The following is a 13171-nucleotide window of genomic DNA, read 5'->3' as shown; positions in this document are numbered from 1 at the left end:
AAAAATTTTCAACTATACATACTCTAAAATAAACGAGGACAGGGAAATACTGTGTACTTTCTTAGGATGACTCAAATAATTTGAATAATTTGTACTTCTCTGGAGACTTAAGCCTCAAGTGTACTCCTCTGTTTCCTAGCTGCTTTCCATACATGAAGCCAAAGCAAAAATTTTCCAAGAAAAGCCAATAGTTGTTTTCATCAAAGTATAAGTCTACTTTTACTTCTCATAAATAAGTCAACCAATATGAAAAAAAAATTTAGCTAATGCCAGCATAACTTTGCAGTTATTATGACTTTAATGTCAAGTTTGTTTCATTTGATTATTCCATATTCTTGATAAAATATAGCAGAAAGCAAACTCTTATGAAATACCCTTTTGGGGGAACTGATGATGCAATGCCTTTTTTTAAGGTTCACTTAATTGACACAACACTAAATTGCTAGTGAGTACTGGTCTAAAAGAAAAGTCACTGATGTACATGCTTTTCTTCTCTTTTTCTTTTTTACCCCCCAAAAATGAATTGGTTCATGTTTTTAAAAGATAGTACTATAATAAGATAGGTAATAGCAAAAGGACATTATACTCAAACAGTAAAATCATGATTTTCTGAAACAGGAACAGAGAAAGAACAAAGGACCTAATAAAGAATAAGAACAACATAGCTCAACTGACAGAAGAAACTGAAAAAATTCAGTTTGACAAATACTGTTAGAGCTTTCATAAATGACCTGTGAACGTGCATGAAGTCAAGTAAGACTGAACGTCTGACAGAGATAAATGGGTTTAAAAATAAAGAGCAAAACTAATCCTGAATTCAGCAGATGCAAAAAAAGACAACAACTTTTGAAATCTGGTGCAGCCACTGATTTCAGCTAAGGAAATTTTTTTTATCAACCAATTATACTTCTTGATAGATGAGCTTAGTGAAGGAAAACAAAACACAAAATAAGACATGACTAAAGAGAGTGTGAAAAGCAGTCCATTTCCTCCTATTGGGGAAAGAAATTTTTTTATTTTTTTAATTGGAAGAGTGCTGGCTACATAAAAGAATAAATGGAACCCTAATAAGGATGTAGTTTTCTTAAATGGTTAAACAATAAAAATATTTAAGTTAAAATCCCTCCCATTGTTTTTCAAAGACTTAAAAAATAACAAAAGAGATTAGCCTCATTCATGTTCAATTCATAGAAGTATCTAATAATGGGCAGAGTTAGTTATATCAGAATTTGGGCTTTTTGATGCTAATTATAATTTTCAACCACCTGAGGAATGGCATCTCTGAGACTAATAACTGCCCTTCAAATTAAGTTTATCCTTGTAAGAAGTTAACAAGCTGCACTTTCTTTCTTTGAAGTATAATATTGATAACCACACTGATATTTAAGATCATTTAAATGTTACCTTTGGGTAAATAAAGTGCTTTATATCTCCCTCAAAAACAAACAAGCTAACAAATAGAAAAACAAAAAAAAGAATTAGAAACTGATTCAGACAAAAACCTTCAAATCTGCTGCCCTTCCTCCCATCTCTACTAGAGCTCAAGGTAAAGATAGTTCTGAATAACTGTTTAGGATGAACTAAACTTTTCAGGACAAAGAGCAAGCTGTCTCTCCAGAAATAGTGACCTATCATGTGGTTGTGAGTAAGAAGGGGACAGAACTGGCTCCAGAAGACTTGGGAAAGTTGCTGTATTCTAGAATGTGAAAAAATTATGACGTTCTCTCTGTTAAGTCTGGTCAAGAATATTATCTCAATGCTGTGACACACTGGCACATGCCAATGACATTTAAGGTTCTGCCACACAAAAGTTATTTTTCTTAACTTACATTACTTAAGAGTCTAGGATTCATGACTACAACAGAAAATGGCTTGTTGAAACCCTAACATCTTTTAGATATGAAAAGTATACTGTGGTATTTGAGGATATACAAAAATTACCTTTTTCACAGTTTTATCTGGTTCAAGAGCAATATCTGGAATGTTTGCATCTACCATCAAGGAAAATAAGTTCAAAATCAGATTAGAATACCTAAGGGAGAGTGGGAAAGAAAAAAATTAACAAAGAGTTACAATTTTGCATTTCTTTCTCAAATCAAGAACATTCAAAAATAACGGTACGTGGATCTTTATGATGATTACCATCACACCAATGAAAACAGAACACGAGACTATTCATCAGACGTCTCGATGAAAAGCAAGCCTGGAAAAAACATCTAAACCATTCCTAGGTCCCACACCACAGAGCAAACTTCTGAAGCAACCATCTAATAATGGCACTCTTTTCATTCTTTAGCAAATATATTCCTTTTAGAAGTGATCTAAAGAGAATTTACTTTATCCCTAACTAGTATTTTCCTAAACAATGTAGATCCATCTTTGCTATAGATAAGGACAAGCATCTGCTACCGTAAGACTAACTCAGTGTGACTCGACTAAATGAATGAAAGGGAAATAATGCCACTCCACTAATTACTTAAAAGTATTCTCCAAGAATGCTACAGTACTCATGATTTCACTAGAGTCACTACAATGACTGGCCTGGGTATAAACAATCCTAGATAGAGAAGAAAATAGCTAGTACTCTACTGAATTTAAAATGGACAAGATACTTAAATAATGATATTTTTGGAATATGCTGCCCTTTTAAACTAAAGGTTTATACCTAGACTCTCCTTCTTTCTGCAAACAAAGAGACAGAATGTTAGTGGTCCAGATGCTCATTTTCCTAATTGCAGCCTTGTGAGGAAAGGTATAGGTAGGTCTACACTAGGACACGTCACCCCTACTCCAGAGCACTCTCCTCTTGGGCAGCTATGATCTGGGTGGCCCCTTCTTAGCACTGGAGTGGTGAAGGAGATGGATGTGAGTAAAGGAAGACAGATATGAGTAAAGGAAGCTCTGGTTTTAGGCAACATGGTTTTTAGCCGGGCTCAGTAAAAGGGTTAACACCGTGCCTTACACAGTCTTCTCCAGGGAATGAAGGTGAGGGTTTAGTTGATACAGAATCTTTATCCCAGCCATCTATCTATCTATCTACAGTATAAAGAGCAGTACCTGTTACTTAAAAACTATTTAAAATATTTAATGCTCTTACTTTAAAAGCAGAGGGAAAAAGATCCCTGCTCCTTTTCTTGTCGTCTCTACCCTACTTTCTTGAAAAGGAGGGCTCAGTATAAAATGGTCAAATTCTAGGACACTGTATTTGGACCATCACCTGGGGCAAAGTTTTAATGGAGTTCAAGTATACGTAGTTTTAAAGGCTCACACTGACCATCTCGTAAGGAATATTAATGGAGGTAGGGAAACCATTTCATAGAAATCCAGTGGAGAAGAAGCAATATGGAGACTATCAAGATGTACTTTGGAGATGGAATGAGTGACATTTGCTAACGGTTTCAATGGGAGCAGGGGAAAAGGGTAGGAAAATTGAGTGTCACCAAGGATTTAGATTAAGTAACAGTGCACTAGTGTTATGCACCAAAATAGGAAAGACTGAATAATGAAGGAGGAACAGGATTTCAAGCAGGAAATGAAGAATTCCATTTTGGATTTATTGAGATGCCTATTAGATTCTTAGTAGAGATATAACACAGCCAGTTAGACTAACTCAGAGGAGAGATCAGGGCTGATCGGATTAATCCCAAACCATCACACATGGATCCTACTTAAAGTCATAGAACTGAATGAAAATGTTTGAAGAGAGAGTTTAGGGGGAAAAAGAAAAGATTCAAGCCTAAACCCTTTGTAACCATAATGGGGCCTGTACACAGTCCAATATTTAGAGGTTAGACTGAGAAGGGGAGAAATCAGCAAAGATAGGAGTAGGCAATAAGGCAAAAGGAAATCTAAGACAGGCTTTCAGGAACAAGGGAGTGGTCAACTGTGCAAAAGTGACCACTGGATTTGGTAAAGTTAACTGTTTATTCTTGACAAAATCAGTTTCAATAGCAGAATAAGAATGCAAGCCTTACTAAAGAAGGCAATTAAGTAGACAGTGGGAACAGAACTTTTCGAAGTGGTTTTGTTATGAAGGAAGGTGGAGAAATAGGGCAGCAGTGCAATGGTTACCAGTATCCCTGGACTTTACCCACTAGATGCCAGTAGCACTCACCCAGTTGTGATCAAAAACATTTCCAGACATTGCCCAGTGTGCCCTGGGGGAGGACAGAGTGTGCGATAGTCCCTGGTTGAGAGCCACAGACTTAAAGGAAGACAACACCACAATTCTAGGATTTCCTTCAGTAATATACAGCTATTGCACTGTAGGCATGAGACAAGATGATGACAGTTCTGAGAAGAGCTGGAATTTCGGCTGGTGAGGCTATAGGACTGGATGAAAATGTTTACGGAGAGAGTTGAGAGGCAAAAAAAAAAAAAAAAGTGATTACAGTTTTGGACTATAAAACTCAGTGGGAAAAGGATTAAAGAATATGAGGTAGATTATGTGTGGTGATAGAGTGATGCGATTGGAAATATTATGAGAATGAAGATTTGTAGGAATGAAACCACATCTAAAAAAGAGCTGGAAGTACAAGAGGCATTGGTCAGAGAGTGGGAAGCTTGGAATTGAGATTGTGGAGGGGATGAATTACTAGTATAGGTAATAGGGACTGGCTACCAAAACCAAAAAACAAAAACAAACCCGGTGCGGTCGAACTGATTCTGACTCATAGCGACCCTATAGGTCTAAGCGGAGCTGCACCACTGGGTTTCCAAGGAGTGACTGGTGGATTCGAACTGCTGACCTTTCGGTTAGCAGCCGAGCTCTTAAAACACTGTACCACCAGGGCTCCAGGGTGTGGCTATAGTTGGTTCTAGACGAGGAGAACAAGAGCCTGAGAGGCGAGGGCATGGCTGGATCGTTCCTGTGGATGGTAACCTCAACAGTACTCATAAAAAGGAAGACAATGAAAGTTTTCAATGAATAAAAAGTTACAGGGAGGTAGGCAGATGCTGGTCAGCAGTGCATACTATATCTGACGGTATGATCTTTAATGGAGTTGCACATGTTTATGTAACTTCTTCTTGTTTAAGAAGGCAATAATTTGGAAGTGTCCACAGGGAGCAAGAAGGGCACCAAGCCCTTCTCCAAGCTCTGTGGTATGTAGGATCCACTTGAGAGGGCTGCAAAGAATGTGTTGTCAGTAGGGTATAGGCAGCTGTTACATATTATGTCTTATGGAAAAAAGATGCTCTTTCAAATAGCCCTGAATTATTCATACTCTGCTTTGTTGATTATACAGTCCTTCCCAATCTTGCTATGGGGCAATATTAGGAATCTGCTACAAGGTATTATAAGGAGGGAAATACAAGGCTCAGTTTTGAAAGGATATATGAGAGGTTCTCAAACCTAGCTTCCCATCAGATTCACCTGGGACCTTCTTAAACTATCAATGCCTGGACCAATACCAGACAAATTGAATCCGATGGGCCCATATGAGTAGTTTTGTTAAAAAAAGTTCGCTAGATGATTCTAATGGGTAGCCAGAATCTATGCTACAACTTTTGCCTTTGTGGTTTTTCTTAAAGGCAAATATTAATGCTTTCTGGATTATCTGCTGGTTTAAATTTAACCAACAAGGGATGCCTCTATTGTAATGGCAAATGATAATGGACTGTAAATAAATAAAACATCCAAATATGTGGGTAATTTGTCACTACCTTAACCATTGTTTACATCCGTTGCCTTTACCAGGGACGGATTACTAATAAGTAAGCACAATTAAGCCCGTGTGTACCTTCCTTACTGTAAGTCAGTGCATACCGTGCTTACTCGTTATTTTGCCTCTAGTCATTACGTTGTGTTTTCCATTCAAGACAGAACAAGTCAACCAAAATACAAAGTATGTATCAAATATGGTAGTCCATTCAATACCCTACCCAGAAAAACAGATTTAATGATTACTAGAAATCTTTAAAAACCATTATCAAAAAACAGTACCTAGAAAAAAAGTATAGAAGTAAAAGAAAAATGATAGTGAGGAAAATATGCTAAATTAAATCTAAACAAAGATGTAAGGAGGGATGTTAATATTTTGAATTTTTTAAAAAGAGCAGGTTGAATACATTGTTCAAAGAAAAATATTTCTTTTAACCCATGATCATGCCAAGCACCATACTGCACACTGGTCATATAAACATGGCCTGAAGTTTTCATAAAAGCCTTCAATACTGAAAATGGGAACATCGAATGAGGTTCTTACAATGTTTGAGAGACCTCTTCGTCTTACAGTCTCGTCATTTTACATATAACAAAGATTAAAATGGAATCCTGAGAAATTATTCAATAATTGTACTATCTTGAGGGGAAAACAATGTCATTAATGATGAAAGGTGTGATCAACAAATTCATGAAAGTCACTAGGCAAACGACCTCTAAGAAACTGTAAGAACCTCCCTTGATCTAGTTAAATGCATTCCTATTTTCTGTACTGGAGGCTTCTACCTAAAAATTTTGGCCATCTTTGTATCACCACTGTCTATCAAGGTACTTGGCATAAACATGGGTTAAACAAAGAGTTATGTTTTCCTTGAATATTTAAGGTTTACAATTTTTTTTAACATTACTACTGTTGTCATGAGTTATTGTTAAAAAATTAATTACTGGTGTGATATGTATTAATAAAATTAATGGTAATATATTTTATTACATGAAAACTGAAACTCCATAAAATGTGTCCTCCATCTGCATAATTGTAACTTAACTCAGTTCAAAAGGGACTGCACTGCTTATGTGGTCCTATGCTATTTAATGGTTTCTTGTTGAAGAAGTTATCAGCAATCAACAAAAACCAGAAAAGAAGGTGACTGGTCGTATCTACAAGCCTCAGTAATAAAAGGCTCAAATAGCCTTTGTTCCAAACAAGCTTCTGAATACCAGGTTAATTCTTTTAAGGGCAGTTTTTTACTAATGGAACCATACTTGAAAACACAATATTAAAAAATAACTGTTGATCAAGATATTAGGGCTCAGCTTACGTTAAGTCAAGTACACTGAATTAAAAATAAATAAATAAATAAATAAAGCACTTTTCATGAAGATTTAGCAGATTATTTAGATTAATCCCCTTGCGATTCTTCTTTGTAGTGAAGAAAGTCTAACTTTGGCTCCCATTAATAACTTGTCTGTTTGCTCATTCTGCTGAATTGCTACTAATCCATTATCAATGACAGTTTATAAAGCAAACTGTTTTCCTTTGACTTTCAATAAGATAGAGCCTTTGACATTTCTCAAGCTATCATTTCATATCATCTTGCCTGCCTCCTCACTGAGATCATCATGGTTCCATCTAGTTCTCTATAGGCTTTGATTATTTTAAATTAAAAATCCCAGATACTAAAGTTGGACTCCCACCTCTCTCACCAGGGAAATAGAAAGAGCACTGATCTTATTGTTATTCTTTTAGCATTTCTGGAAAGTAAAACTGAGCCACTGTGCTCTCCAAAAGATAAATAATGTGGCACTTTGTAAAATACATGTTCAAGGGTTTACCATACATGTAGAGACTGAATTAACAATGAAGGCCTATTTAGTCATTGCAAAAAAGAACCCTGATTAAAAAAGGACAGCAGTTTTTCTGGGACCAGAAACATCAACATCACCTGGGAACCTGACCTCGACGAAGACCTACTGAATCAGAAAATCTGGGGGTTCTCATACAAATACCGAGAGTTCTCATTCAATAAACGTATATTCAGTGTCTATGTTCCAAGCACTATATGAAGTAATAAGGTTATGAAAACAAACTAGATAGAAACCACATGCACAGAACAACTCACTATCCTCCAGTTATATTTTTATCCGGAAGAACCCGTAGGTATGTCTCCTGGGGTGGGGTTTTCTGCTGGACTTAGAATATTTGCTTACTGTACTTAGGCTGAAAACAGTTAAGAGTCAAATTGTCCTGCCATTTTTGATTAATCATCAGGGCCGTGTCTCGAATTTAATAAATATGACATTTTTTTTCCTGACGATATACTGATGTTGTCCTAACTAGAACAAAGGAAACAGAAATATAAGGGATACGGAAAAACCAATTTTTCAGCAGATGAGCTGATGAGGTGCAAAAAAGAAAGACAAAATTATGTGTAACATTTACTTTTCAGTCACTTAACTAAATTTCTGGTTGTTCCCTCCTCTCCTTCTTGAAGAACAACCAAAAACATGACTGATAAAGGTGCTAAAGAATGAAAATGAGCTAATTTCACTTTAAGTAAGTTAAATGCTTCATTCTTTCTTAAAGAAATAAGTCTGCCAGGGATAAGGAAAAAAACCCAGTGTGGTGACTGCAGAGCTCCAAGACTGGAGGATTTATCTCTATCCTCATAGTGTCGAAGTATGCATAGCACATTTTATGAACATGATGTCAAGCCACTGATTCTGAAGCCTCTGTGTTTACCTATAAGCCCTGGTGGCACAGCAGTTAAGAGTTCGGCTGTTAACCAAAAGGTTGGCAGTTCAAATCCATCAGCCGCTTCATCGAAACTCTATGGGGCAGTTTTATTCTGTCCCAAAGGGTCACTTTGAGTCGGAATTGACTGGACGGTAACAGCTTTGGGGTTGTGGTTTTCTTTTTTTTTTTTTTTTGGTGTTTACCTAATCTTGTGCAATTCCAGCTTCCTATTTGGTGGAATAACAACCAGGCAATTAGTGGGTAAGCAAGAAGTTTTATCTTCTCTTCCCTTGATATTTGACTACTTATCAAAATACATACCAAATGTATATTAAGAAATATCGTTGCCTGTATTGTTCTGAAAAGGAGTGATGCTAAAGAATGAATACATTTGGACAACTCCTCTTGCTCCATGAAATGAATTTCCAAAGATCCTGATGTCAAGCAAACCAACTTACCTTCGAAGGTGGAGAAAAGCCGTGTAACACTGTTTACGAAATTCTTGGTACTGCTCGCTCTGTGTGCCCCCCATGCCTTCCACCATTTCTTTATTCAGCTTCATTGGAGGCGGAAGAGGCTTCGGATCGCGGCCCAAAATATATCCAAAATCTATGTGGAAGAGTTTGCCTGGATGTTGACAAGAAACTCATTTGTTTCCAGAATTATCTTAGAGAAAGAACTGGGAAGGGCATATGACATAAAATTGCCATAAGGGGCACCTCTTTATAAAGAGTACTGGCTCACAGTAAAAAAAAAAGCCTATTAAAATGCTTGATCCTCTGACCTCAGGTGTGAGAGTGATCTTCAGAGCATATCCTAGTTCATTTTAATTCACATTCATTCAAAATGATGCTGTGCTTAAAATCATCATTCCAACAAAAAACCAAACGCACTGCCATTGAGTCGATTACTGACTCATAGCGACCCTATAGGACAGAGTAGAACTGCCCCCATAGAGCTTCCAAGGAGCGTGTGGTGGATTCCAGCTGCTGACCTTTTGGTTAGCTGCCATAGCTCTTAACCACTATGCCACCAGGGTTTCCAAAATCATCATAGTAATGCTAATTTTAAATCCTATTTTTAGATTCCCAGAAATCAAAGACAGTCAAAATCTGGGCCACTTTTTAAGGTATGTGCAGAAATTGGTATCTTGTAGCAAACTTCTCATGCTAAAGTTAAAGCTGAGCGTCCTTCAGATAATGGAAAACCATTACTTTTAACTGTTCCTCAGACTACTCCTTTAACTTACCACTATTAAAAAAAAAAAAAATCCCCAAATTGAAAATTATATTGTTAGCTTCATTTGAACCACTTTCAACTTATCTGTGCCACTCATTAGTTGTAAACTAAGAAACCAACCACAGTATTCACATCTGGCAAGAAATGAATACTGCTACAGCACCCATTACGAGAAACCCAAGGGCAATAATATAAAGAAAACAGGTATGTACGAATGCAATAATTAATCTTATAGAATGATTCACCTTAGAATGCATAAAACACCTTGTGATTTATAAGCAGGTATAAAGTAGGAATCTATTTTAACATACCTGTTACGGACTGAATTGTGCTCCGCCCAAAATATGTGCTGTAAATCATAACCCCTACACCTGTGGTTATAATTCCATTTGAGAATGGGTTCTTTTTGTTATATTAATGAGGCAGTGTTAGTATAGGGTCTTAAATCCTACACTTCTGAGAAATAAGAGACTAAACAAGCAAGCAAAAGGCAGCGATGAGGGCAGAGAGATGCCAAACCACGTGAAGATCACCCAGGAGCAGTAGCTCAAAAGAGACAAGGACCTTCCTCCAGAGCCCACAGAGAAAGTCTTTCCCTACAGACAGCACCCTGAATTAGGACTTCTACACTACTAAGCTGTTAGAAAATAATTTTCTGTTTGTTAAAGTCACCCATTTGTAGTATTTCTGTTACAGCAGCACTAGATAGATAACTAAGACAACATCTCACGGGTCCTACAATTTAAGCTTCACTGAGGCAGGGATTTATGTCTGTTTTGTGCATTGCTGTATCCTCTGTACCAGAATAGTTTCTGGTACATAGTAGGCAGGAGCTCACTGTTGAAGAAATAAATAAATTTTAAAAAGCCAACCGTAAGAACTCTCTGGTACAACCTGCCTACTCTCATTTGTCTTGTAATATATTATGACCTGTTTTATATGGAAACTCATCCTCCATCTCATGTTTGGGAAGATTAGTGTTTTTCCCTCCAGGCACCAGCCAAAACCTTTGCTTCTCAAAATGAATTTACTGAGTCTATGGACACTTCTACCACCTTGCAATGTTATTTTTACCTATTGACTCCAACCATTACAATGTTGGCTATACCTTCTATCTCTTGCATTATGACTGTTATCTGTAAACTTTATATTCCATCATTAGGTCACTGTTGGAAATATAAAACAAAGATGGGCACAGAAACAACTCTGGTTATAAGGCAATGAAGTCCCAGGTTAACAGCAAGGCATTGGCAAGTGCTCTGAATCGGTACTACAGCTGCACTATATACAACTGACACCTTCATCTCTCATTTGATCAGGTATGTGACATTGACAAAGTTGATTAACCCCGTCCCTCATTTCCTAAACTTCAAAATAAGGTTAATATTGATAACTACCTCATAAGATAAATTAAGAGAGAATACATCTAATACTTAACAGTACCTAGAGTACACAGTAAACACTCTAAATGTTAGCTATTATTATTATTATTATCCTCAACTAAGTTATAGTTGGGTGTGTCAAACGAAATAAGAAACCTTGCTTTTGTCAAGAAGGATTGTTATACCTATAGCCTTTCCCCATTCTAGGAGGTATGTCTGAAGGTTAATTTTTTATATCAGCTTGGCTAGGCTATGGTTTCCCACGGTTTGGCCAAACACTGGACTAGTTGCTGTTCCATAATGTAATGTAATCACCTTTCATAATGTAATCTAATATAATCAATCAGTTAAAACAAAAGGAGTTTCCTTAGAGTGTGTTCCACCTTCAGACTATAGGTACTTTGGCAGAACTTGCTCTCTCTCTTCACTCTGCATTTTTTCCATTGCCTGACATATGATCTTGGGATACAAGCCTACAGAAGTCTCCGCTCTGCTCCCTGAAGTATGGGTTATGAACTTGCCAGCCCCTACAATCCCATGAACCAGCTGGAGTCTCCAGCCTGCCGCCTGACCTATGGACTTTGGACTTGCCAGCCACCACAACCACATGAGTCAGTTCCTCAAAGTAAATCTGTGTGTGCGTGTGTGCGTGTCTCTCTCTCTCTCTCTCCCTGGTTCTCTTTCTCTGGAGAACCCTGGCTAAATGTCACTAAGTCATAGGAAAAAAACATTTTTTGTCTGACAGGACTTATACAAAACTAAATCAAGCCAATTATTACTAGTGATCAGGTCCTTAGAAACCCTGGTGCTGCAGTGGTTAAGTGCTACGGCTGCTTACCAAAGTGTCGGCAGTTTGAATACGCCAGGTACTCCTTGGAAACTCTATGGGGCAGTTCTACTCTGTCCTATAGAGTCGCTATGAGTTGGAATCGACTTGATGGCACTGGGTTTGGTTTTGGTTTTTGGATCAGGTCCCTTAAAGCTGCTTACAAATATTTATCTTAAATACCTCAAATAACAGATTTAAAAAAAATAAAATTCTGAACTTTACTAAAAAATAATTATCAATAACTACCATTTTAAGGATATTTTAAATATACTGAACGGGTATTTATACATTCATGTCCAAGATGACAACTCCCAAAAATTGGTAAAATTAAGTATTAAAAGAATAAGAAACTCTTTCTGCCATCTTTCTTGTAAGGAAAAACTAAACAATACATTAAGTTGGAAATTTTATAAAGAACTTGAAATTTACCAAAGCCAAGTAATAAATAAAGTCTGAATTTTGGACAAAAATGATATAAAAGTCAACATAGTAGCACTATTTTCACACAACTGTTAAAAAAAAAAAGTACAATAAAAGTTATCTGGAGTCAGCAGAAGTTATATCAATTTGGGATATAGGCTTCATATATAATAACAGCTTCTGTATGAATGATGAAAATAACAACTATGCAAAGGTTTAAGCACTATTACCATCTGGCTGTAGAGTAAGTAGCTAACCAAGATCTCTAATTATTCCATGAAAAACCAAATTTTTCATTTACCTAAATAAATCATCTCCTTATACTTTTTTTTTTTTTTTATACATAGTTGTCCACAATAGGTTCTAGGACATTATGTGATTTGGGTGTGTGACCACCTGTGTCTGAAGGGGCACGGGGCTCCCAGGCACACTGGCCTTGGGGCTGCTGCACTATGTGCTGGTAGGGCAGCTCCCAGTGTAAACTCCTCAGGTGAGCGCTGCAAATGTCTCAGGTGGCAGAGTCTCTCCCAGCTGTCCCTGCATTCTCTGATAAGCCAGCTGCAGGGAAGGCTAGCTGTCCCATGAGAACCTGCCCAGTGAGGGGACAGTGTGGGCCTAGGGGGGACGATGGCACCCAAGCCAGGGCTGGTGCATCCAGGGCATATATCTTTCCACCAGCACCCTACAGGACCACACTAGGCAAAATGCTGGGACTAGACACGTTGTGTCACTGTTGCTGAGGGGGACTGGGGTTTGGACTTTGGGCCTGGGCCTCTATCACTACAGATTAGGTGGTTCCCAGGCCACGCGCAGCAGCTGGGCAGAAGCTGACCTCAAGATGGGAGTCTGGTATCCTTGCACAGGGACATATATATATGGTCAGACACTGCCCTATTGAACATTAG

At 37.5% G+C, this 13171-nt stretch overlaps 1 protein-coding gene across 2 annotated transcripts in view; it reads right to left on the bottom strand.

Moving 5' to 3' along the window:
* PIK3C3 (phosphatidylinositol 3-kinase catalytic subunit type 3) overlaps window positions 1-13171 on the bottom strand; it is a 144115-nt gene that overhangs the window by 14326 nt on the left and 116618 nt on the right. The window contains exons 22-23 of one of the 2 annotated variants that reach the window (XM_049900023.1): window positions 8855-9005; window positions 1942-2032 (exon numbers count right to left, since the gene is read on the bottom strand). In XM_049900023.1, coding sequence (XP_049755980.1) covers window positions 1942-2032; window positions 8855-9005 — 242 coding nt within the window. Of the gene's footprint in view, window positions 1-1941; window positions 2033-8854; window positions 9024-13171 lie in introns of both variants that reach the window. The other variant, XM_049900022.1, reaches the window with a different exon arrangement.

The sequence above is a fragment of the Elephas maximus genome, chromosome 11 (assembly GCF_024166365.1).
Source record: "Elephas maximus indicus isolate mEleMax1 chromosome 11, mEleMax1 primary haplotype, whole genome shotgun sequence".
Classification (NCBI taxonomy): domain Eukaryota; kingdom Metazoa; phylum Chordata; class Mammalia; order Proboscidea; family Elephantidae; genus Elephas; species Elephas maximus.
Note: the sequence above shows the minus strand (reverse complement) of the source record. Positions and strands in the feature narration are given on the sequence as shown.